General features: G+C 39.4%; 1 protein-coding gene across 2 annotated transcripts; it reads right to left on the bottom strand.

Moving 5' to 3' along the window:
• Nucleotides 1-961: 961 nt before the first annotated feature.
• On the bottom strand, nucleotides 962-19,209 carry GLDN (gliomedin). 2 transcript variants are annotated; one of them, XM_027688620.1, is made up of 10 exons: nucleotides 19,106-19,209; nucleotides 15,520-15,571; nucleotides 13,263-13,280; nucleotides 12,522-12,629; nucleotides 10,382-10,528; nucleotides 9,555-9,680; nucleotides 6,724-6,801; nucleotides 6,515-6,640; nucleotides 5,625-5,775; nucleotides 962-2,383 (listed from the first exon to the last, which is right to left on the bottom strand). In XM_027688620.1, the coding sequence occupies exons 1-10, from the start codon at nucleotides 19,136-19,138 to the stop codon at nucleotides 1,924-1,926; spliced, it is 1,299 nt and encodes a 432-aa protein (XP_027544421.1). In that variant the 5' UTR covers nucleotides 19,139-19,209; the 3' UTR covers nucleotides 962-1,923. The 2 variants fall into 2 exon arrangements, with proteins under 2 accessions (XP_027544421.1, XP_027544422.1); XM_027688621.1 differs by lacking the exon at nucleotides 19,106-19,209 and adding an exon at nucleotides 18,658-18,690.
• Between the last annotated feature and the right edge of the window lie 8,168 nt (nucleotides 19,210-27,377).

Here is a 27,377-nt window from a genome sequence, read left to right as displayed (position 1 = left end):
AGTTCCATAGCTCCAAGAAGCACAGGCTGGTCCTGTCACTGAGAAAAGAGGTAGAATTTCCTGGCCTTCCTCCTCCAAGAGGTTGATCCAAGTGCTTCAATAATGTCATGCAGAAGTTTACCATGTTTTAAGATAGGCACACTATCTAGAACTGTGTTTGCCCAAGTATATTGCTGACTTTTAGAGGAGGGGTTAGCCAAAAAAGGTTACTTTATTGGTACTACAACTCAGTTTTTAAAACAACACCACAGACAAACATAAACATGAAAAAAACTACCAAAAAAACCCACACCCCACAGAAGTCAAAAGCAGCCCACAGAACTGTAGCTCTGGAGTGTGAAGTGTCACACTTTATACAGGTATAAATAGAATTGTTAATCTATGAGTTTTTGTGCATATACTAGTTCAAAGTATTAATTATGATTTTTTTGTTTCGTCTACATCTCTCTCTTCTTTGTCTGCAAGGCCTTAGTGAAAACAGCAAGTATGCTGAGAAGAGGCCCAACCATCACTGTGTCACACACTGAAGTTTAGCTGCAGCAGAGGAATTTTTTCAGCTAGACGAGGTTCTACAGGCACAGACATTCCCAAATTCATTAATCCCTTTGACGGTGTCTGGATGTCACACAGGTATTAAACACTTCAGTGCAGTTCAGGATTTAAATGACACTTTGCTTCTAAATATTTGGATGAGCTCCATGAACTTTAGCAATATGCACAGGCAGCTTGGAAATTCAAGTAGGGGTTTTTCCAAGAGCACGATTTTGAATATAGATACACAAAACAACAGTAGAGATTTATGTCCCAATGTTGAATTTAGAAACCTGAAATACCAGAACAAAATTAAAAAGTTCCTATTATTTCTCAGCTCTAGCTCTCAAAAATTTGAATGTGAATATGTGGTCTCTGACTTAAGGTTAACAACAAATTAAGCCCTTAAGCAGTATGATGAATACATGTATTCCCGCTTAAGCTACTTTATTTTTCTAAAAATAGCAGCAAAAACATATACCCTTCACTTTATGATTTCACTTGTATGGATGAATGTGGGGACATTTTATTTTAGAAATATGCCTTACTATAATTAAATACAATTATAAACAAGTTATAATGGTATAGTTTACGTGACAGTGAGGGGCAAGGAAGAGACTGCAGCAACACTCAAAATGCAAACACTGTTAAAAATGAAATTTTAATCATAAATGTTACATCTTCTCTTCAGTTTTAAACCTTGGTACTTTTCTTCCAATTCTTTATTTATGAAACAAAATGTATACTCAGTACTTCATGTCATTATTCCTATTTTCCTTGTACTTTGGCTGGATTTTGCTTTAGATTGTTAACAGTTGATTGAGCTCGTCAAAGGGAAAGCTTTCTACTTTTTTTCTATTTAAATAACTCTTTCCATCCCCCTTATTTTTAACAGCTGTAAACCTCTGTTCAGAAAAAAATCTTCACTGAGAATCCATGGAAATTAAATGAAAGTGACAAAGGTATTTGTTCACAAAAGTTCATTATTTAGATATTTATACTGGACCATAATCACTGGCTAGAAAATGATTGCAGAGAAGATGATCACAACTGAAAGTTATAAATAGTCTCTGCTGAGCACGTGACCATGGAATAATCGATGTACATTAGATACAATTGTCAGCTGAATAATGGGGAGAAACAAAAGCAAGTCTGTGCTAACTGTGTCAGCTGCAATAGTGAACAGCTATTTTTTAAAAAGATGAGGATGACCTGTGTAACTGAAGTGTGTTTATACAAAGGCACCTGGTCTCGCTTTTAGACACACTCCCAAACCACCATCAGTTAACAGAAAATGATGCCAAATAAAGAGACCCACATGTGTATGTCACAGAGCTTTAAATAGATTATTTAGACAAGCATGGCTCCCATACATGGCATGTTAAAATATTTTCATCCACCAAAATGCACAGGGTACACCATTAGGCTCCCGTTCTCCCACGTGTACAAATTCTTGTCTCGTAGGCTGTACGAAAGCATAGCAAGAACAGACTGCGAGGACCGTAATTCAAACCTTGCATCAACCTGCTTCCCTTTCAGTAAATCAAAAGCAAAACTTACTGTCATGTCCTTAGTGTCAGTAACATAAATAATGCCACATGCTATGAATGCATTACCAGCCTTGGACTTAGGATATGTGGTGTTGATGTGCTGAATGACTGAAAACGTTTCTTCATCAATATGTGCTACCATTATGTTTTCATCAGTGCTCGAGGCATAGATAATCCAGAGCCCCTTCTCATCCACTGCTATGTTGAAATACGTCTTGGAGTTAGAGAAGAGGTAGTTTCGCCCGTGGTGCAGGGCATTTTCAATGAGCAGAGTGCCCAGCGACGCTCTGTCGAGCCCAAATCTGAAATGAGATACAGTGAGGACTCAGTGCACTGTGTTCAAGTTCATTTCCACACACACGGGTTGGCTGAAGCAATTCCAAGTGCGTTACTACTGATAGAAGTGTTGTTGAAAGCACTGGAGTTCAAGGACCATTCTGATGTCTTTTAAGATTAAGTTCTCAAAGAACCTTCCAAAACACCAGGAGAAAATTCCAAAGTAATAACCAATCTGAGAGGTGCACAAGAGCATGGACTTGGCTTTGGTAGGTTTCACTTTATTTAGTCTGTGAGCTGTATTATCACTTGGATGAAAGAAGCAACTAAAAGGAATGGATATGAAAAAGAATTGGATACCAGATGAAGGCCCATACTTGTGAAATGGAATCTGTACATAAGTTTGCTTTTGACTAGAATTAAAGGAGAAAATGTGAGTGACAAAAGCAGCTTGAAATCTGGGCAGGTTCACCTGGTCTTAGAGTTCCTCTTCTGAAAACAGTTCAGATAACACAGTGATTTGGTCAAATAGACATCAAAGGAATAAAAATTCTGCTTTTGCAGAGCCAAAATTCTGACCTCATGCTGGCCTCAACAGGACAGCCTGAATGCTTCATCTCTATAAAGTTGTTTTCATTCCTTGAAATTCCTTAGTATGATGATAATCTGAGGGCAGCAGCAGCGAGCAACTAAATTGTGTTCCTCTACTAGAGGCTAATCAGCTACTATTGAGACACATCTGCAGTTAGCATTTAACCACCAAATAACACCATGCTTTAGCAAAGGCAGGGGGAGAATGTTTAATCTGTTTAAATAGTGCCCTCTATAAAAAAACACATTTCATGTCTGACTTCTATCTAGCTGCATAGCTCCATTCTTTCAACAGAGGAAGAAAAAACATTACTCAATACAGGAATGTGCTACACTTACAAGTTTTCTGAAAAGACAGGCTTAATCACAGGAACATTTCAGATCCAGGAACTTATAATAGAAGGAAGAATAATGGAAGGATAATTTTGACCATAATTTTGACCATAATTGACCAACTTAGATACTTTCCCTCAGCTTTTGGAAAACTCACATCTGCAGCAACTCCATATTCCAGCAGCATTTATGTGCAATGAAAGAACTCTTCAAGGCTGGAGAAGATTTGAGAAATGTGTGTGTCAACCCAGTTAATCTTGTTTGTTGCTTCACGTTTGTAAATAACCTCATGCAAGGACTAGAAGGACAGCCCTTGACAGGAACAGTCACTCAGAAATGCAGTTTTTCTTCAGGATTTTTTTCTATAAAGAGCCAACAAGAAAAAAACCACCTCAACATTCATTAGAAAAGTGCAAGACCTGCAACACACAACTGTCTTTTCCTGTCATATGTGAAAATCCTGAAGGGAGCAGAAAAGTGAAGTTTCATTCCCAAGGTTCTCTTGGGCTCCCCAGTCAAGGACAGTCTCCAAAATTCTTTAATCATCTGACACCTTGGGATCAATGACAACATATAGTGTAATACTTTCATCAACTGCAGGGAACTCAAGCTGCAAACACTTTTCTGATCACTAATAGCAGTGAAGTCAACCAAAAATAACAGAGGTGAGAAAGCATGTTATGAAACAATGTCAGGGATCTGACCATCATAAGAAAACCTGCCAAAGGTCAGACAAACCTAGTTTTGCCAGCTTTTAAATATGACAAGAAACTCCTTTTAAATATTTTTTCAACATTTGCAAGATGAGCCAACCCGATCCTCACCCATTCCTTCCATTAAATCAATACAAAAGAAGCTTTTATGCAGCCCAAATTCAAGGAGTTCACTGTCATAAAATTCACTGTCATAGAATTCATAGTGCCTCATTTAATCTGTGCTGAAGACAAATAATCTCAGAGTGAATAACTGAACAGAAAGGCCATTTCTCAGCAGCTCCTTAGAGAGGTTTTAAAAATTCCACAAATAGTTTGTGTTCTTCTGTACATGAAAAAATTTCTCAATTAACGGTACCCAAGCAAAGCTGAGGAATCTCTGCCCTATCACTATGTATTGCTTAGACTGTGATGGTCTTTTACAGAAAAAAAAGCCTAAAGGTATTTAAAGGAGGTTGCCAAAAAGTGAGCTTGTCTTTGCAGAATAAATATTATAGAATCCACACAGCTTGCTCACATTCCTTGGCATCCACATGAATATAGGAAGGCAGCACTCACACCTGCTTGGGAATAGACATCAAAGTATAGTAAATGTTCTTGGCTCAAACATCAGGGTCGTGTAAGAACTTGAAAGCACATGCAATCTTTCACTTGCCCTTGGACTGTCTGTCTTTGGCTCTTCCCACAAGGTGAGATTTTGGTTTTGATTTGTATTGTCTGTCTCTGTCCTCAGGAGAAACTGAAACAGAGACGTAATTCCAGCTTCCAGTTCAGGGACATACATCGGGAGAGTTGTAGGAACTTCTTATTACAAGGAAATCAAACATTGGAGCCACTCCTCCACAATGGAATGTGCAATTCACCAGGTCACCACGTCCTCAGCTGGTGCCTCAGTGCATTCCTCTGCTCCAGCATCCAGCAGCATCCACTCCCGGGCCAGCCCAGAGCAGAGCACGCGGCAGCCCAGAGAGCAGCTCTGCAGAGCCACCCACCTGTGCCTCCCAGACTGCAGCTGAACCAGTTCTTTCTCAGGTGCAGGTAGATGCACAAGTTATTTTTCTAAATCAAATGCCTTTTTCTGATATCCAAATTCCTTAGTCTGTTCTCATTTCTTTCTTGCAATTATGAACACAGGAAAGAATCCAAGTTGAAGAACACCCACAGCAATGTAATGTATAATAGAAACCTGTTGGACCCCAGGATAGCCAAGAGAAAAATCTGTTCTCATCTCTGCATGTGGCATCTTGTTCATCCTGAGGCCCAGTTGCCCTACCACATAGTAACTGCAGAGGTGAACCCCTTAGACACAGTTCAGCTTTGATGCCTAAAGAATCACAGCAGAGTAGTGGACCTGGGCTACCCTCCCAGTTTCCCTCCTCCTGCAGCATCTGCACACACAAATGGAAGGCTGGTGGCCCACATTGTAGTTACAGATTGGAAAGAATGAGTTTTTCTGTTCTGGAAAGAGTTCTGAACCATTCCACCATTCTTCCTATTCTAGTGAGGGTCAAAAAGAAACACAAAACGGTACAAGGAATGTCTGCTTTTCTGAGGTTCACCTCTGTCACTTTAACCCACTGCTCCTCCTTCCACACCATCACTTGCTTTAAGACAACTAGGTTTGACTTACTTCAGAATGGCATTGGTTCCTCCCTTCTGATAGTACAGATGATTGTTTTGCACTGCATGACCACATCCATAAAAGAATCCCGTGATGTTAATGGTCCTGTAGCTGTCATTCAGTAAGGCATTGGAATTCTCATATTCTTTTATAGAGTTTCCTAAACAAAGGGGAAAACACGAGAAAAAAAAAAGGACTATCATCTGGTTCATCTAATTTTGAAATCTCTGTTCTAAAATTCACTCTTCAGTAAAAGTCAGTCTCAGTCAACTATCTGACAGATAACAATTGTATGTGTGTTTTCAATAATGATTCATCTTGCTGAAATGTGAAAAAGTAATCCAGAGACACAAAAAATCTATATAGGAGATGAGCAAGAGCCTATTTCCCACAGACTTAATGGGCCCTCATTCTGAACACAGTTGATATATATGCAGAAATATCTCCTTTTTCCACTTAGGTCCTGGGCATTTTCCTGCTCTAAATGTAGCTAATGCAGAAACTCATTCATTTTCATGCCTGGCTAAATGAAAGGGCAAAACTCCTGGCTATAATTTAGGGAAGTAAAGCCACAGGAAAGAGAAACTCTTGAAAGAAAAGAATAAAACACCATGAACAACAGGCATTTAAATTTGGACTTCTTAAAAAAAAAAAAAAAACAAACAAACCAGAACTGAAAACTTCAAACTCTTTTTAAAATCTGATGTTGACTGAAGATGTCTGACGCTACAAATGCCTACAACCATATTTATAGTCAACTATTATACAGGTAATATGGAAAATACTCTGAAAAAGATGTGGTTAAAACCCCATTATACTTATTACTTTAGTTTGAAGGGATTAAGGAAGCAGTGTCAGTATAACAATGGATTTTTGATTATGACTACTACTAAAAATACCTAAGAAATGCATGGTAAGCCAAATCCTTTCATCACTTATATTTGCAGGCTCCCGCATCCAAGTTCCAAATGTTTGCTGAACACTGACAAAGTGAACAGGACTTCCCACAGATGTTATGACACATTCTAGTAGAAAAAAAAAGCACATGTCCATGATCTGTGACACTAAAACAGCAAGTAGCACTTAGTCGTGCTCTGCAGCAGGTTACCAGGTTTTTTTGAAGGACCAGGGGTTCTTTCTTCAGCTTTTCCAGCCAGAGTGTCATCATTTGGTACATCACACTCACCTGGAGCTGAGGGAGAAATGGTAAAATATGTCATTTTTCTCTATTTAACATGACAGACAATAGACATTTCTCTGTTTGGCATGCACGTGACAGATGTGCAAATAAGTGACTCCACTAAAATAAAGGGATGACAACTGGGATTTTGTTTCACCTGAGAAAAAAATCTGCTTAGGTTGGTCTGGTCAAAAAATGAGATAAGGAAAGATTTGCTCTCACTCCTGCCAAGGAAATGAAATGTTTGGGTTGGTTTGTTTCCTTGAGGTTGTCAGGCTGACAGTGAACTTTGAGGAGTAACTAATTAAATCAACACATTTAATTCCTTAGCTATGAATTCCTGAGTAGCTGCTTAGAAAGACAGTTGCCCTTTTTTCCTTAGATAACTTTACACAACTGAGGTAGCTGGAAAATGGCTGATTTCACAGTAATACCAAAAAACATTTTCTTGGGAATGAGTGGTTGTTAAAAGCATCATTCCCAGATAGCCACACTCCAGCCCAAGACAGCAACAAAGCACTAACACACACACTGAGCACAATGATGCATAAGATTGCAGCTCAGCCACCCATGCCACAGAAGCAGCAGTGTGAAAGACTGAGGGATATGATACATTATGATACTTACAGGCATAGAAATGTTCCACATTAGAAACATTTTTGCCCACCCTCAACAATATGAGGAGCATTGGTTGGATTTTCCCTTTGCATTTACCGTTAAAACAAGGCCTGAATTAAATTATTTATGGACCTTTTTCTGTAAAACCAGGTACCTCTTCTGCCCTTAAAACAATGTGACACATTTCAGTTTGCTTAGCAGGAATAATAACCACAGAGAACAGTTCTCAGCTTTTTGCTGAAGGTATCCTTATTTCATTGTAGCCTTGTTTTCTAATTCCATTCTTAACTTTCCTCTCCTTACATATTGCACACTGCTTGATATACAGGCTGCAAATTCTTTTAGATACACATTTTTCTTGTTTCTTTGCCACATATTTCTGGGATTTACAGATCTGTGCTGAAATTTAAGTGAGAAAGATAGTAAAAATATGAAATAAATACGAAGTAATGCTGAAAGGGCACCATGACATTGAGGAAAGAAAGGACAGATTATACTGAATTGTTGTTTTCTCCTTTAGGTTGTATCCTCCCTTTGCTCATGCAGAAGAAAACTACTCCAACATGAAGCAAGAACAAGATGTATTTCTCCCATCCTTTTATCCAGGGCATTTGGTGAAATGACATTGAAAGTTTGCAAGTGATCACAGTGTATCTCCAAAAAAGGCCTAAACAGTCAACCCAACCATGGTAAGCTCAATGCCCTATAGCTGAAACCTACCAGTCCCTCTGGATCCCTTTCCAGCTTCTGATCACAAAATATTGTCAGAATATCTCAAAAAAGGAACCCAACTCAGCAGAAATTTTAAATTGCAATGCACAAGTTAATTTTCTTGGGCTGAGCCTGATAGATGCAGTTGACTGGATGAGTAGTTCCCTGTACAGTAATTTATCTAAGGCTACAGAGCAGTCAGGGAGCAGGTCAGTGCAGCAAAGCTGAGTGTACTATTTGTGTCTGAGAATAGCTGCAGTACTCTGAGGGCCTTTCAGCTGCATCAATCAGACAGCAACTCAAATTAAAAAGACAGTTTTCAATCAGAGACTCTTATGGGAAATTTTCACTACTTTCTTTCCATCAAAAAACCAAGATAAATATCCTACTGATTCCTATCATAAAATGTTCTGGTTGAGAGTTAGTGGAGTTTACAAGACATTAAAACTATTGATTTGGTCTGTTGGAGGAGGAATGGAGCAAGGCAGTTTGGAGCAGAGATGTTTTGTTTCTTTTAGAATTCACTAACAGTACCATTGAGAAAAAATACACCTGAGCTTCCAACTAATTATTCTCTTTTTTGAAGAAAAAAAAGTTTTACCCAATTCAAAATTTAATTTGAAGAAACCAGTCTTGTATTCTTATGTAATAAGTTAATTAGAGTTGTAAATCACCATGTGTATTCTCTTTCCTTGAAAAGGATATGAATATTTAATTATAAAAGCTGGGTTATTCTTTGAATTTTGGTAGTGAGATCTCATGGCTTACTGAGTCATAAAACATAAAAGCTCATTGAGGAAGATCTCATCTTTGCAGAGTTATTTGACTTTAACTCCCATTTGCACACTGTGATTTCAAATCCATCAGAAATCCATCAGAAGGCTCATCCTGCAAAGCACTTCAGGCTGCTTCAACACTTGAAAAGAGGCCACGTGAGCAAATGGCCCAATTATCTCCTATAGTACTTCATGCATTTCTGAACTTTAAATAGGATGAGATTCCAGCTCCAGCTCTCTACTTTCTGCTATAGGAAGTCCCTCCAGGTTCTGTTCTGGTACTTCAATATCCAGAACCAGGGTGAGGTATTTACATGTAAAATTAAAAATTCAGCATTTAAAAGCCAAAAATTTCAACTGCATTTCTCATACTTTCCAAATTTATCCCATCTAACAGGAAAACACCATTTCTAAACACTTTGCCTGAGTATTAGCATAGCACAATGAAAAGACTAATATTGTACTGGAGGTAACTTGCTGCCTTATTCAAGCCATATTTCAGTAAAACACCTAAACATATATTCAGCTTTAAGTTTGCAGTTTTACTGACGCCAAGCAAAATTAAACATGTGCTCACTGTTTCGTGAGACTTGAAGCAATGTTTTAATCTTGAACTAGTTCAAAATACAAAAAAGAACACTGGGGAGAACTAACCTGTGCATGTGCTGCTGCACGTGTTCTCCTGAAGCTCTGCTTTAGCTTTACCTTTACGTTTACCTGGAGGCCCCGGGGGTCCAGGTGGTCCAGGGGGCCCTGGTGGTCCAGGTTCACCTTTTGCACCTGTGTACAAAACAGAGTCATGTCACAGGCCTTGCACAGACAACAGGCAACCTGCAGAGAAATCTGTGTCCACATGGCAGACTTGGAGAGATCTCTAAAACAGCCTCTCTCTTTCTTAAGAGGTTTCTGAGCACAGAAATATGGTGCAATACACACTGGAATGCTGGTTGTTGGAAGCTGAACCATACAGAATTTCACAAGGTGTAGGTCATCAGTGCATTTTATCTGTCTGGATTACAGGCACATTAGAGAGCTGTAAAGCACTGCTGCCTTTTACTCACTGCATTCTAAGACCTCAACTTCAGATGCTACGCTGCTATAACTTTACACAGTTTATATTTAGCTGCTTCATGTATTCGTGAGTGGATATCTGACCCTCATTTTCTAACAGAGAAATAAATCCACACTGAAAGAAAGAACAGGAGAAGGAGAAGGTCAGCTGTCTGGAAGTATATTGGAAAGGGTGGAGTTCACAAACACCTCAACCTAAAGCCCAAGCAGAAAAGTTTTTGTGAAGACTTGCATTACAAAGAGAACAATCTCCTGGGCACAGCAATACTCAGACTTCACTGTGTATCTATACCATATTTATACTGGTTGGCCCTGCTCTTGCACATCACATTCATGCTTCAGAAGTGGAAGTTATCTTTTTCTGTCAAGCACACTGCTGCAAGAGAACTCCCAAGAGCACTTCTTCATACCTTCTAATATCACATCATTGCTTGCATCCCCCTTTTCCCCCTTGGCTCCTCTTGAACCTTTTACTCCTGGCATACCATCCTTGCCAGGTAAACCCATTTCTCCAGGTTCTCCTTTCTGTCCTTGATCACCTTTTGGTCCTGGCAGACCTAGAAATAAAAAGCATTTCAGTACCAAGAACCCTACTCCAGCATTGAGCACCAATTAATACAGATTTTTACTGCAAACCATATTCACTCTAATTATTTTTTTTCACCTGTATTTAGCTGGGTAGCTGTAATTTGTTCAGATTTCAAAGCAATGTTGTAACCTAATATGAAGGCCAACTGTGTGCAATTTGTCTGGTGCAAATAATATATTCTCTAGCTCATGATCTCTGAGTTTTGAGCAAGGATCACACAGGCCTGGGCCTCATTAACACTGGCAAGAGAATTTCTGGGTAAGTAGAAATTCTGTGGAAAGATGTGAGGTCATACCTTTATTTCACATATGTAAGACATTGAGGAAAGGCATTGTCATGGCTCATCTAGGTGGTCTTTTTAAAGCAATTAGGTACAAACTTCATAACACACATTGCACTTTTAACTTTTTCCACTGTCCCAACAGAGCATAGATACAGCTGCCTAGCAATGCTTTCCATGGCTATTATAACTCTACACTTGCTAGAAGCATGATTAGCCCACATACTTTTTGCACTTGATCATGTAGTAAATTTATATATTTAACAAGGTATTCCTTTGTCCCGTGTGATTTAGTTCTGCAATAGGAAAAAAACGTGTTTGTACAACTGACACATCCAAACCCTCCACCCTCTACTTTTGTGGCAGTTACTATTTTCTCACTTTAGGAGAGAGAAAAATAACAGTTTACAAATAGAAATGTCAGTGTTCTTGCAGATTTCAAATAAATTACATTTGTTAATACTTGAGAAGAAAATGCTTGTTTTTCTACTATGGTTTTACTACTTAAATTGATTTTGTGAAATCAGAAGCAGAACTACAGATCTTTTCCCTTCTTCCCTCCTGGACTTTTATTTGGAGGGGAGAAGAGATTTGATCCATTGTAAATATTGTATGTCATGGTAGAGATAGAGTTAAGATTGTATGTAGTGTATTATACTATTTATTTGTTGTACAGTCACTGTAATATATTCCCTTTCCCCCCATTTTGAGTCTCGTGTGGTGTCTGGAAAACCCATCTCACACTGGCTTGAGATGTGGGAGGGGGGCTAAGAATCAGGAATTGGATTTTGGGACTTCAAACCGTGACAGTGGTTGAAATCCAAAATGTGCCTGGCACAATTGCCACCTGGCTCTCTGAAGACTGGTTCTCACTTTCATTTCCAATTTTAAAAATTCATTGAGGATACTGAAGAGACAGAACACATGTTGTCTCAAGGTACAGCAGGCAATGGTTCCACTTATACCTGCCAGCAAGTCCACGCAGCTCCATGTGAAAAGCCAGAATAATAGATGGGTCACTACAAACACCAGCTGCACACCAGCCTGTCTGCTCATCAACATACCCTTCCCTCTTCTCCTTCCTCTCTCAATTCCACCATTCTGATGCTCTTTTATCCCTTCCCCTCCTCCCATTCACCACCTGCTGCTTTCTCCCTCTGCCTTGGAGGCACCAGTTATCCATCAGCACTTCCACACAGCTCCTGTGCCCCAGGTAAATCAGTGGAGAAACCAAGTACTGCTTTAAGATCTCACAGCAGTGAATCTGGAACCAAAACTGTGGTAACATATATAACAACTTTCACCCCCAAACTCTGATTTTCTTTTTAAAATGTCTGAAGTCAAGGGCTGTTATGTTGGCAGGTTGAGGGAGTAGAACTATTCTTACAATAACAGCAATTACTAGTGAGTTCAGAATACTGATATGCAATTAAGTGAGTTCAGTAATTTTAGTGTGCAATATTCTATGGTGTATATATACCATCTTCCTCACTGTAGAGTAAGTCTGAAGTAATCTACCAAAGCTTAGTATGAGGCAACGAATGTTAGAGAATTCTGTAACATGCACCTTCTTTGTAAACTTTGAAACCCTTCTCCCTGTAAAAGGTCTACAAGAAAGAACATCTGAATATAACAGTAAAAAAAAAATGATTTTTTTTTTAAATAACCATTAAAAAAATACCTATTTTTCCTCTTTTTCCATTTAGTCCTGGTTCTCCCTTTTGTCCTGGTATGCCAGGGACTCCATCTGATCCGTTGTAGCCAGGTAGTCCATCAAGTCCAGGAGGCCCTGATGAAACCAAACAGCACAATGGAATTTTCACTGCTAAATGCAATTTATCCTTAAATCTACTATATTTACATGCAGTATGTTTTTATATATATACTTGAACCCTGGAAAAATGTAACTCATACTTTTCTGATACAGAGAACTACTTTAAGGAGACTCACAGGTAAAGCAGCACACAAAGAAAGCAAGTACACATTCATACAGCAACACTTGAGTGAGAACAGGGAGAGAGAATTAAATAAGAAAGAAGGAAGTATGGGGGAAGTGTGTAGTCAGTAATCAATATTTTTAAAGAGATGTTAAATTATGATACCCGTTTATTCTGGGTTTTTTAATATATAGACTCCTCTCTTCAGCTAAATTCTACTTAAGCACTCTTAATTCCATTTGGTTTTGATTAAATATTCTACTCCCTTCACTAGAAAATTATAATTTCTAAAACCTCCCCCGCCTCAGAAGGGGCATGAGCTGACCTAAATACAAAAACTATAAAGGCAGGCATTCAACCTTCTCTCATGCTAAATGGAAAAGGAAAAGTATTTTGTGAAATATGCATTTCTACGTTTCAACATTTTGTACCAGCAACTGTTTCAATTACCTCAAAATGTTACTGAAATTATCCAAGTATCTTACCTGGGGGACCTGGAGGGCCTACAGTAAGAAAAAAAAAACACAGGAAGAAATAGTGAATTTAACCTACCAAGAAAACAAAGCAATTCCAAATTGAACTGATTAGCATTAGATCAGAACAGTAAAAGGGGAGGAAAACTCCTCAAATTTCAAAATTAACATCTAACTATTTAACTGCTCTGTATTATAAATAACTATCTGAGCATTAGCAGTAGCTCAGACTTAGTGAAAGAGAATCCTTCAACACAATTACATATACACATTTTGCTTTTTTCGGATTTCAGTTGATAAAGGTTTGACAAAAAACCTCTATGGTGAAATCTCACTGTCAGGGGCTTCAGTGCCTCCACAAAGCAATGGATGCAAGGCACTTCACAGTCATTACATTTCCCTCACATAAGTGTTCTCCAACAACCTGTTATAGCAGAAGATTAGTGGCTTTACAATACTGCTGAATGGCACAATTAAAAATCATGTTAAAAATACACCACGTGCCACACTGCTCTGTGTTTTACAGATATTTCATTGCCACTCAGGACTCAGACTATTTAAATTTTTAAAAAAGGCAGGGGGAAGGGGAGGGGAGGGAGAGGAGGGGAGAAGGAGAGGGAAAGGAAGAAGATTGTATCATTCCTATTAACTACATCTAAATCCCAATCAGGCTTTTCACATGTGATTGTTCTCCAGCCTGGATTGAGCTTCCCACAGAAACTGCTTGGTGCATTAGAACTTGAACTCACTTCAGTTATTCAGCAACACTGAAACCTTAATGTCTTAATGTCTCTGACACAGCTCAGATATAGGCCCTAATGAGAAGCAAGCACAGCGGGCAAAAGTAAAGCAAGACTAAAAGAGAAAATGTTTCTGATGTTTCTGTAACAAGATTTATCTTCTATGATACCCAGTACACGTTAAAAAAAAAAAGCTTTAGAAGAATACAAAGAAAGGTGGCAGTTGCAATTAAAGAACCAAATTAGTTCTATGAACATTTTTATCCAGCCAAAGTACTCTCTTGCTTCAGCAAAACTCTCTACAACAGAAAATAACAGTAATTATTAGATTTCCCTAAAGATGACCATTTTCAGCATTGATTACAAAGTATTATAAGTAAAGTGAAAACCATCTTACAAAACCATTGTAACAATTATCCCTTTTAATCAGTACAGGCAGTAACATCAGTTAACATCTTTCTGCCAGTTTTCTAGTAAATGGCCATTTTTCCCACACTACAATGTTACATCCTATTAGTGCATTCACTTACTTCCTCATCCCCCAAACTGAGGCTCTTTATATAAGCAAAAGATGGATAAGAAAGGTGCTTGAAAGGCAGCAAATGACACTAGGGCCTATAGCAGAGAAAGCCAAGCATTTCATGGTGTTCAGAGAGAAGAAGGTACAGAAGGCACTCAGTAATGTGAATTTGCAAGTCCTAAGCCCAAAGAAGCAGACTTTTGTGTTTCAGTCTGTGTTGCAATCAGAACTGACCTACAACTTCAGAAGCAGTATTTAACATCTGTGTGTACTATAGTAGTTCTCATTTGTGTTGAATCAGCTGAGTCAAATGGACCTCATAGCCCTTTGAAAACTCAAACCAGACAGCAAATGAAGCATTTTCTTTAACTCATAAAAACTGACTTCTTCCTAATCTTCTACTTTTCAAAAATAACATGACTGGTTCTGTGATAGACTTCAAAGCTGGACTGCTGCTCTTAAATTGGCTACTCCCTGAACTCTTCACCAAATCACATCGAAACTTCTCACACCTTTTCTTGTCCCAACCATGAGCTGCTCCACTCCTCCCTGGTAAGATGTGAACCATCCTGTAGCCGTGGGTCCAACAGCAGCTGGGACAAGCTGCTCATCCAAGTCCCACTGCTCCACTGCAGTTGCAACAACAGGAGTGGGTTTCTATACCCTCTGTTCATCCCATGTTAGGTTTCAAGTGTGGCACACACAAAAATACCCTGACTAAACCTCAATTAGTATTTTAAACACCCAAGTCTGAGAGATTTGTTTATGAAAATTACATGGAAAAGAAATACTCCAAGTAACATCGACTGAGCTCCTTAAATTCCAGCATTTGTTTAAATGGGTACAGATAAGTCCCAAAGTGGCACCTAGTATCTTTTCTCCTAAATTCTGATAAAGTAAATAGCATAGTTCTTTGACACAGTTATTGACCTCAGGTTCTTTGAAAACATTGTATTTCTGTGTATTCCTGAAGGTCACAGAGGTGCAATGCTTAAGGCAATAAACATACCTGTTAAGCAAATCCCTTTTGTGCTGTTACATAAATCCACCATCACTCGGACCTAATATTGCAAAGAAAGTAAAGTTGAAAACAATGTATTTCATAAAAGTGTCTGGTTCACTTTATCTACAGAAATAATTTCAAAAACAAAGATACAACTGGCCACTTTGTTAATAAGAATAAACTTCTCAGAACTACCTTAACACTGTGACACCACCCACCTCATCAGACAGTGTTTCTCTCATAAGCATCTGTTCAATACACCTCATAGTAATCCTTATTGAAAATATGAATAACATATTGGCCAGACAACTCCATACATCATCTAGTCATTAAATTTCACACATCACTGTAAAACATGTATTAAAACATGTATTAAAAGCCAACATCAGCCAATAAAAATTACATTTAATTTTATTTTGTATTTGCATCAAATGATGGAAACTTCTTCAACATAGCATATTAAGGGAGAAAGGTGTCCTATGTTCCAAGTAAGTGATTTCTTATCCTTGAATAACCAAGTTCTGCAAATTTGAAATGGACCTTCATCCACTCAATGCATCACAACCATGACAGACTTTATAAAACCAAGCTGGAAGACACATTCATAAAGATGCTCTTAATCTAGAGTAAAATAAAATGTATCAATTAAAAAGTCATCATTACAAAATACACAACTCTTGGCTGGGCAAACATTCACATTACATGTCCTGTCCTGCATTCCGAGAGTCAACACTCTAAAATGTATTGCAACTCATCCAAACAACCAGCAGAAATAAGAATATTATGAACATGAGCACTGGCAGTGCCTCAGCTCTTTTGGGGGAAAGTCTAATGTTTCTAGCCAGGAAATAAAAAGGTCATTATTTCAGGGCTGTGCAATATATGATAATTTATGAACCATTTACCAAGAGTTTCACACTTATTCATCTTTGTACAATTACTCTATTTACAAATAATGGAATGCACCAGTCCCAAAAGACAGAACACAAAGTGCAAGGGAATCTGAAAGGCAGATTGAAGTTTAATCCTACAAAGGTTATTTGCCACCATCAATCATAATTTTTAAAATTAATGCATCGTTAGTTTCAACTGGCAAATCTAACGCACTCAAAGGACAATTATTTTGATGGCAAGGATTCTTTTCCTGAAAAATTGACAATCAGTTCCTGTTCTGTCTGATACATACTGTGAATGTACCGGATTTCAGACTGGATTGGAAAAGCTCTTACATTTAGAAATTTAGACTCAGTTTAAATTAGCTGAGAAGTGAATATCAGGCTTGTTCTCTTTCCCCTCACACTCCTCAAAAACACTTGTCTCCTACCTTCTAATTTGTAAAATATACATTGTCCATGTGTACTCTAATTCTAACTGCATTTTAATTAAAATAGTTCTGTTGAGGTTGATGAAGTGATCACAACTTGCTTTGGGGCCCTCCAATTATCTCAGCAGCACTGCTTTTACCATTCAGTGCAACTCAGGTGACAATTAAAAGGACACGGCACTCAGGAAGCACAAATAGACAATAGCAGAACCTCCAGCTTCACTATGAGAGATGAGCAGACTATTCAATCAGCCAGCATGATCACTAAGAAAAGCTACAGATGAAAGTATCTTATTTCAATGTTAGAAATTGAGTTTTCTCACAAAGAAATGGTGAAAAAAAATTAAAAAGAAAAAAGACTAAACTATGAAACAACTACTCAGTTAATTGGTAGCCCCCATAAGCCACCACTTCTTGCACTGTCTTAAATCACACTTTGAAACCTACTGGAACTGTTTCCTTTGTGTCAGTCGTTCTGCAGCAACAGATTTGCCAGTTTCCTATTTTCTTACAAAATAAGTATAAGTAAACACAAATACAGAAACAATAGCCCAGAACCAAAAACATACTCCTGGGGCTTGATGCCTAAGGTTATTTCAGAAATCCTTGAACAGTGGCCACACCAGATCCCTGTGAGCAGTGGGACACTGACACCTGCAGAAATTGGTGCTTCCGCTACAAGAGAGAACCTTTGCTCAGGCAAAACCTCAGTTCAGGGCCCACATTCAGCAGAGGCTGGAACGTTGTTCCAAGGCCCACCAGTGTAGCAGGGGTCATCCCACCAACTCTAAGGAACTTTGTCTCACAGTACAAAAGTAGTCAAGCCTTGAAATGAACTTAGTGGGAGTTATATTCAAAACACAAAAATGCAGGAGTGGGAGGAGGAGGTGCTTGAAAATTTTTCTAAGGGCACCTTTTTTCCCCTTGAGCAAGTGAGTCTGCACACAGTCACACACTCCTCTGAGCAGCAGCCAGAAAAATGCTTGATGGGAGCTTTGTAAGAACAAAAAGGCACGACCACCCCCCCAGCAACTCCCTGCAGGATGCATTTAAATGAAGCACATGCACACTGCAGTGGTCACAGTGGACATTTAAAGGCACAAGTGCATATTCTGGCCACATGCTGTTAAAATACACGCCATGTGCTTGGTTCTACTTGGAGAGGGTAATAAAATTCATGTAATCTGCATGTGGTACCTAATGACAGTGGAGTAGCACATTTAATGGCCACTGTCAAATTATCCAGGCACCCAAGTGCCACTAAAAATCAAAAAAAAATTAGTATCAAAACTCTCTGCTCTACAGTCTCGTTAGCTCTAATATTAAAGGAGTAGTTACCACTGTGAAATGATGATTACAATACTTTATTAACAAAACATGCCAACAGAACATTACTAAAGAGGTATTTTCAGCACATGATTTTTAAAACCAGTAATATTAATTACATGAGCAAGAGCCCGAGTTAACCTCTCCTGCTTTTTTTTTGTGGGCCGAGGCCTGCAGTCCTTACTGGGACAGAATTTCCATTAAGATTCTCTCAATAGTAATATTTTTCTTGCACTTCTTCTGACTCAGAACGTAAAAGCTTTTCAATCTTTTTAAAATTTTTCAGCAACGTGACCTGTTTCCTCTTGAGCAAGATAATCTTTTCACTGATGGGCAAAAAACTATACCAGTTTTGCCAGAGAGAAAGGACATACAATTCTCCTTACCTATCAAACACCACCCTAAATTTAACCGTTACTGAAAGAGCACTATGAATTCCAAAGAAATCAAAATCAAATCAAAAGAAATTTCACTGATAAAGTGATGTCCAGTACCTTGCAGTGAGATGCTAAACAGCAGAAAACACGGGAGGATTCTGCTTGTGGTGTTAGTTTTACAAACCTGAAACCTTGGAAACTGGTAACTTAGAAACTGACTTCTTATTGCAACTAAATTTTTGAAGTTGTGCGAAATCCAAAAGTTCCCTCCATTTGTCTGCGTAACTTCGACTCGTAAAGTTTAACGGCAGCCTCAACTCTGCGGCCCATCGGCTCTGTCGTCTCAGCATTTACAGACAACAGTAGGAACCGCTGCTCCTTAGGCACGAGATTCCAAGCACCGGGTGGGTGTGTTCGCTCCAGGTAAACCCCGCCGCGGCAGGAGCGGGACGGCCCCGGCAGGGCAAACCGCGGGGCTGGCGGGATCCTCAGGCTACAGCTGGGACGAGCGACTGTCCCAAATCCCCCATCCCCCGGCGGCACCCCAATCCCGGCGGGGCCGTACCGGCACCACGGAGTAGGTCAGCATCATCAGCATCTCGTCGCTCTCGGCGCGCACGGTGCCGCGGCCGCGCTCCCCGCGGCGGCTCCGCTTGGTGCGGGCGGCGGGGGCGGCGGGGCCGGGCCCCCCCGGCAGCCCCCGAACGGAGCCGTTCCCCCGCACCGCCTCCAGCTCCCGCAGCGCCGCGCCGAGCTCCCGCCACTGCGCCAGCAGGAACAGCGTGCCCGCCGCGCTCAGCGCCGACAGCAGCCCCACGGCCGCCAGCAGCGCCCGCCCGACCGCCGCCTCCATCGCACGGGCACGGGCGGAACGCCGCCGGCGCGCATTTATCCCCAGGGATGCTGCGGGAGGGGGCCCGGGGCAGGGGACGGGGCACCGGGGCCACCAAGCCCGGCCGCCACCGTCCCCTCCCACACCAAGGCTTGGCATCGATCCCGCAAAGCCGGGCGGGACCGGGGAGCTGCTCTCGGTCACAGCCCGTGGTCAGGGGTGATTTTTACATTGCACATGGCTTTTTCCAGCCAACAAGATTCTCCTTGACTTATCCCCCAAAGCGGTGGTGCGAGCAGTGACACTGCGAGGTAAAAGCCCCTCCGTTACACAGATCCTGTCACTCTGTACCTTATACCAACACTTTGCTATTATAAGATCATAATAATTCACTAGGTAAGAATATCACTTGTATTTCACTAATAACACTTTACCTGTTGCTTTAGTTGTTCAAACAAAGGCTTTTGCCAGTTTACTCCTTCTAACCCTTCTGCGACACGGGATATCTCTAATATCTCTAATTTTGCTACCGAATAATTCATAGCCAAGATTAATTATCCAGAATTTCACCGTTATAAGGAATAGCAGAATTTGACCAAACAGAAAGACTTCATGAACAATATAGAAGTTTCTGAAATCAGAAACTTTCTTCTAAAAAGTTGTTTTAAGAGCTGACATTTAAATTTCAAACCAAAGCTGAGTGTTTTCTTACATTGATACCACTTCAAATCGACCTCAAGAAATTCACAGCTTTTGAATACCAGCTTTCCTGCAAGAGAGGGTTCTTGATCCTCGACACAACACTTCTCTGCAACTGATCAGGTACAATGTTTTGTCTCCATTCTAACTAAGCTGTTGGCCTGTAATTCATGCTAATCCCACAGTGCACTGATGGATGAACTATTAGGTCAAATCAAACATGAATTTCATACACACAGTTCTGCTGCAGTTGGTAAAACACAGTAGAGAAGCCAAGAAAACAATTCCATCATATTAAAGTTCTCATCTCTCTGAAATAAAAAATTATGCAGAAAGTGTTGGTGCCCTCAGGCATTGATTGCATTGGAGACTCTTTCCTTCTGAAACTGTCACGGTAGGTGTAGGTGGTGCAGGATGAAAGTAGGGGGAACAAATATCATTCCACCTCATCCCATGATGACACACGAGACAGAAGAAAATCATCACACGTCCAAAGGTGTAAGGCTCACCAGCATAGAAGTAAACAATAGTCTGGGTTAAAAGGCACTTCTAAAGGTCATCCAGTCCAACCCCCTGCAATGGGCACAAACACCTTCAACTACACCAGGTTGTCAGAGCCCTGTCCAACCTGGCCTTGAATGTTTCCACAGATGGAGCATCTAGCACCTGTGTCAGCGTTTCACCACTCTCATCAGAAAAACTTTCTTCCTTATATCTAGCCTAAATCTACTTTAAGATATTCTAAAGATTAATAATAAAATCAAATATATAAAACCTCAAATATATAAAATCATTAGATGCCTTGGCAGACTACCCTGAAGCTATCACAAAGTTCTACCTATACATAATTAGCCTTTCTGATGTCAATGAAGGTTATAAGAGTAATTGTTTACTATGTATTGTGGTTTAACCACAGCTGGCAACTAAGTAATACACAGCTGCTCAGTCACTTCCCCCAATATCTACAACGAGCAGGATGTTCCATGGTGTGGAAAATCCCTCTGGCCAGTTGGGGTCAGCTGTCCCGGCTGTGCTCCCTCTCAGCTCCTTGTGCACCTGCTCACTGGCAGAGAGTGAGAATCTGACAAGTCCTGGGCTTCAGGTAAGCACAGCCCAGCACCAACCAAGATGTCTCTGTGTTTATCAACATTATTCTTGTACTAAATCCAAAACACGGCACTGCACCAGCCACCAGGAAGAAAATCAGCTTTATCCCAGCCAAAACCAGGAGACTCTGCTGTTGATGTCCCAGCTTAACATAGAAGTGCATAATTAAGTTTTGCTTATAATATTAATCTTGTGAAGGAAAAAGAAGAAAAAAAAATAAGACCTTGCAGAAGACAGTATATCTTAAGCAAACTTAGTTTATAATTCACAGATATAACAAAACTAGTAAGAATCTATCATACCAGCAAACTAAAGCTTTCTTTACAAAAACAAATAGAACTGCACTCCAGAGACCATGCAGCATAACAAACAGTAATTCTTCATCTTTATTGTCCATTTCAGAGCATAATGATTGAGTAAAACAGAGTATAATAATAATGAGCTACAATTTGGAGAATAACAAAAGCAACACAGCACTCTTGCTTCCCCTTCTGTCTAATCTTGCAAGGTTTTCTCTGCATTGCAATCAAAAAGCAATTGACTATTTTTCATTAAAAAAAAACAGGCCATTGGATCATGAACATCCTATCTAAGGCTGCAGTAGGGGACCTGCTTAGAAGGCAGAGCAGCAGGATTCTTTCCCAGGCTGTTAATTGCTCCAGAGCCACTCCCTATAACACAGGTTAAATGGAGGTGTGTGCAGTGCTGTGCTTGGTTTGCTAGGATGCAGTTTCACCTCTGGCAAGAAATTGCCCAATTCTTGAAATTCAGATACCAGTTAACAGCACGATTTTGTGGCAAACGGATTCTCACAACTTCTTAGAAAGTCCTACTGCTGCTCCAGTGGCAGAAGCACCTGTCCTACTGGACATGCCTGTCCCAGCTTTCTACTGAGTGTTCCCCCATCCCATAGAAACAGCACTTCATTCAAACATCTCCAGGTTATCTCATCCTCTGCTACCACCCAAAGATCCTATGTCACCTTCTGGATTTCTTGTCCTCTGAAATTTTGGCTCGTCCATATAACGCTTGTCATCAGCTGCAAATCAGCTTCACGCTCGATGGCTCTGTTCCTTCTTCATGATGAAAATCAAAGGTCCCAATGGTAGAGTGATGAACAGCAAAGCAGAATTGAGGCTTGGGAATGTTGCTGATAAATCCTATTTCCTTACCAAAAGGACAGAAAAAAATACACTCAGTAGCAATTTAAACCTATGTGAGAAAACTGTTATCCCCTATATCCATCAGGGTTTTTTTCAGGTAGGCACAATGCCAGTAAGTAGCACTTCAATTATTTCCTGGCATTTCCAGAATCTGTATCTCTAAAGGATACCCTAAAACAAGTGTGCCTCATAACTGACATGCAGTGAAGCAGGCATACAAAGATGATGTAAATCTGCCCAAATAACATGGGAACTAGAAAGGAACTATCAATATTCAAACCGCAGATATAACATCATGTTTATGCTTTTCACAATTTCAGCTTTCTGCAGTTGAAATTAATTTTTAGGAAATACAACAGAACTTTACCACAAGAGATATTTCGGTACCCAAATTGCTCACTATGTGTATAATAAAGAATATCACTTGATTGTTCTGAAGCTGAGAATGTATTCAGATGGTGTCACACTTAACTAATGCTCCCACTGATGTTTTACTTTGTAGAAGTTGTTATTACTGAAATCTCATCTATTTTGGCAGCTGCCCCAGTGATAAAGCACACTGGAGATTGGCACCTTATTTTCACTTGGTAACTAATGCTGAATGATGGACTAAGTTGCTGAGGATGATGCTTTTATAAGACAGATAACCAAACTGCCTCTGATCATGGCATGACAAGATTATACAGATTATAATCTTTATGAATGCTATTAGAAAGAAGGTAATATCTTTTCCTGAACTAGTTGAAGTGGAAACAAGGTCTTTTAAAGCTTTCACAACCTCCCGTGATAACTGACAGATTTTATCTAATGCTCCTTCTTCTCAGAAAATATAATAAAGGTTTAATACGTTCGTTTTACAGATGCAAACCTACTGTACCCTCCAAACCTACAAAGTAGAAGGGGAAGATCATTCTTTACACTGTCAAACTGATGAACAGTCAATGTTTTTCAGTAAATTTCTTGTGCTTTCCTTTGCACCAGCTGATACTGATAAGTGCTGCAACCTTTTGTTCAGGGTGGGTGTACTAAGGAAGGCAAGTCATAGTAAGAGCTGCAAATGCCCTTTCTCCTCATCCCTGTTGTCACTGCTCAAACCATGTGATGCACCATCCAAATCACAGTTGCAATTCAGTATTGGTGCTGAAATCAACTTTCTTTCTACAGTAAAGACTTAGCTTTAAAGCGTTAAGAGGCTCCTGACCACATGCAAAAAAAGAGAGGCTTGATTTTGAAATTCATATTAGGTCACAGTATATTCACGTTGGGGAAAAAATGGAACACGTGGGTTTGAAATGCCTTTGCAGCAGCTGTAGGTCAGACAGAGGAGCAGACTTGGTGATTCAGAGCACACTGAGCTGTGTGATCAACATCACCCGACAGAATCACTGCAGGCTGGTGGCAGGGACACACAGCAGAATGCAAACCCACGCCATTCCTGCACGTACATTCCACACGGATTGTGGCACATTGGATACAGGCTTGCTTTGCAAGGGAAAAAATAATTATTAATAATAACTAGAAGAAAATCAAAATATACAGAAAATAGTATAACTCATAATTTTGTATCAGAGGAGGTGTGTTTTTTTCATGGAAGAAGCCTTGGATACTCCTATGTAATACTGCAGAAAGGTTAAGAAAATTAGTTTTGTATGTCGACATGAGGTGAAAGGTATTAATAAGAAGAAAGGAGTGTGGAATTATTTTTTTATTACTATACCTTGGCAGGAAGGCTTAAACATTAATTCAATTCCAGCAAATGGATGGGCCCTAAACAATTATGTATTATTACCAAAACAGTAGGTAATTAAAACAGTTACAAATTCAACAATAAGTGAAATAATTATTGGAATATTTAATTAGATAAGGCAACAGCGTTTCAAGCAGTACTTCACAGACAAATAAAAATTCTGCTTGAAAAGAGTTGGAATTGCTAGATAATGCTTGATTATTACTATCTGGAAAAACTGGAGTTATGCCCCAACTCCTTAACATGTTTTCCAGTGGTATAAGGACATAAAGGTCCTCAAGGAATCAACAAAAGACAGCTTAAGAATTACCTCTGATTTCAGGAAATTCCTACTCAATACAGAGTTGCAAGAGTAAACAAGTTTATGCAGAGCAAAAGATATACCAGCTGTTATTTCGGAATATCCAGTCTTAAGATAAATCATAAATTAAGACCCAATGAAAAAGTTTTTCTTACTAGGTAAGCCAAGTTGGTGTTTAAAGTTCAGAATAAAACCCATAGATATCTGCTTATGGTACAGCACAAACAGCACTATTCAGTGGCATCAGCAGAATGTTTCATTGTCTTTGAATGAACATTCAATAACATTGGAGGAAGATGCCTTAAAGATGCATCATTAGGGCACTGGCAGCTAAAGACTATTTTCCCAGAAAACTGCTCAAAATTCCTCCAACACACATTAGGAAAAAAGTCAAAGCTGTACCATAGACAAAGATGACTCGAGGAGCAAAGAAACCAATGAAAACACCATGGCTGCAACCACCCATTCATAATTTAAAGTATGGGAACAAAAGCAACTGATCAGAACACAGCACAAATGGTAAGTGGCTCAACAGATCTATCATATCTTTGTATCATCACTGAAATCTGAAAACAATGAGTAGAACTGGATAAATCCACAGACAGCTACGCTTGAAAAACAGTCTTCACTTTTTGCCAAGGATCCTGCAGTTCGGTAAGGAACTGAAACCCAGCCAGGAATTAAATACTAAATATTCATTTTCAAACAAATAATCAAACTCAAATTTTTCTCCGTATTGAGATGCAAAACAACAAAGAACATTTTTTGGTAGAGGTACTCCAACAACACAAATTGGAGTTTTCCAAGAAAACAAATTGGAGTTTGCATACTATGGAAACTCTCTTACATCCTCCACTGTTCAGAATCCTGTCCAAGGAGAAAGAGTGGATGTCTCTGTGGCTCCAGTACACCAGACTGGAAGAAGAAGGATAATTGTATATAGAGTTCTGCCTGAGAACAAGCTGAATTCCATCCTAGAAATGGCTGCTTTTCCTCTACTGCTAACAAAGCAAGTCCAGAATGAAGGTTTAGACCTATAGGTCGAGAGTTAAGGAAACTATATTCATAGAACTATTACCACTCAGGGAAAACATGATACTAAACCAGACCTTATTCAGATGCATTTTGTAAATGACTGTCTCATTTCAAGCCATAACACAACAGAAATAGGAATCAAAGCAAGAAGGAAGAGATAATATATATTAGATTTTTATTATTACTCTTTAACTTCAAGTAGGGTTTTTTAACTAGAAATTATCTAGAAGCACAGTTTTCAGAAAAGCTGCGCAAGTAACAATAATAGAATGTACAGACATAAAACTATATTTTCTATATTTTGCCTTATTTAGGGAGAAGGTGTGGAAGGCACTCAGGCTTTTCCACGTGAAGGAAGGGGCATATTCCCTTCCCCCAGGCACCCTTGTTTCAGAGCTGTGCATGTCTTAATGTTCAGAGCAGAAAATTTGCAAGCCTATGCAGATCTCGAAATGGCACATGGCTGTGACACACCATTCAAATTGTTCTGGGAATACAGGATGGAGGGGGCACTGGCAGAATACTCAGTTCCTTTACAGGCATTGTAGCTGCAGCCCACGCCAACAATTTGGCACATTCCATGTCTGGGAAGAAGCATCTCAGATTGTGCTGTCTGAATATACGTTCCTTGTCTCCACAGTGAAAGATCTGAAGATACCACAAAAGGATAAGAAATGCCACAATTCGTGACTCAAAAAAGAAAACCCCACTGATTTTCTGAACAACTCAGAAGGAGTCTCAAGAAAAGAGTAATTTTTATGAGGCTTTTGAGTGTGAATGACAGGCTGGATGCTACAGGACTGCATTCTCAAAGGTGCTGAACATCTACACTTTCTGCAGGTGCAGAGACTCTCTTATATGAGGAATAGGTTGGATGTAATAATCAGATTTAGCAATATCCTTGAGAGCAGTAAGAGGTGGTACTGATAGGTACATTTTACATTAGAGACAACAGCAAAATCTGGGCAGCTGAGCTCAAACTTTTCTGCTCTGCAGCCTTTTGTGCTACGTGGTCTTTTAGACTAAAGGTAACATTTTTTGCTCTGTAACCTCTGCTGTGCTATTCAGTGTTTCCATAAAAGAACCAGCAGAGAGATAATTATAGTTGCCAGTCTTAGTTCAGCATCTCAATAACCAAGATGCAAAATGGATGTACTTACAGTTTAACAAAAAATTATTAACTAAGGACTTAATTACAGGACAAAGGCAACTGACACAGCAACACAATTTCTGTTGATTTCCACCTAAGTACTGTAATTATATTTTCTAATGTAACAGCCAATTAACAGGCCATTCAGGAATTACTTTAGTGGAAATCACTGCAAAGTGAGTATATGATCCTCAGAAACATATTGGTAGTTTGACTTCCCTTCTTTGATAGTTTATATCCCTATGGTACATAACTGCATGCTCCTTCTGCTTTTGTTCTTACTTCTAAATCAAGATTTGGATCCTTATGTAAAAAATAACAAATAGATCTAAAAAAAGCATTTTCCTCTCAGAAACACTTCCCAAGTTCTTTTTTATTGCTTGCCTTTAATCAAGGTTGCTGTTGGTTGGTTTTTTTCTTGGGGAAAAAAAAAAAAAAAAAAAGAAATTGCCTCACAAACAAGAAGTGCCCTGGATATTTATCCCTTCTATTTGTTTCCTCTATTCCTGCAGTTTGATTATTGTGTGGTTATTTTTGCACTGTAGCTTTGAAAATTTTGCATTGCTCCCGCATAAACTGGCATATGCACATACTGCAATAAACCCTCTTTAGTACAATTATGTCCCACTCTGGTTTTGTTTGGTTTTTCCTGTTTGTTTAAAAAAAGGAAGTGTATGGGATGCGGTACTGTCTCTCTGTATGGATAAATATGATGCAAAAAAAGTAAAATGGGTGTTAAACTACTACCAGATAGTGATTTCTATTTTCATGTAACAGTCTTGATTGTGTTTTCCTGTACTGTT

This window comes from Neopelma chrysocephalum, unplaced genomic scaffold, assembly GCF_003984885.1.
Source record: "Neopelma chrysocephalum unplaced genomic scaffold, ASM398488v2 Primary Assembly neopelma1_75, whole genome shotgun sequence".
NCBI lineage: Eukaryota > Metazoa > Chordata > Aves > Passeriformes > Pipridae > Neopelma > Neopelma chrysocephalum.
Note: the sequence above shows the minus strand (reverse complement) of the source record. Positions and strands in the feature narration are given on the sequence as shown.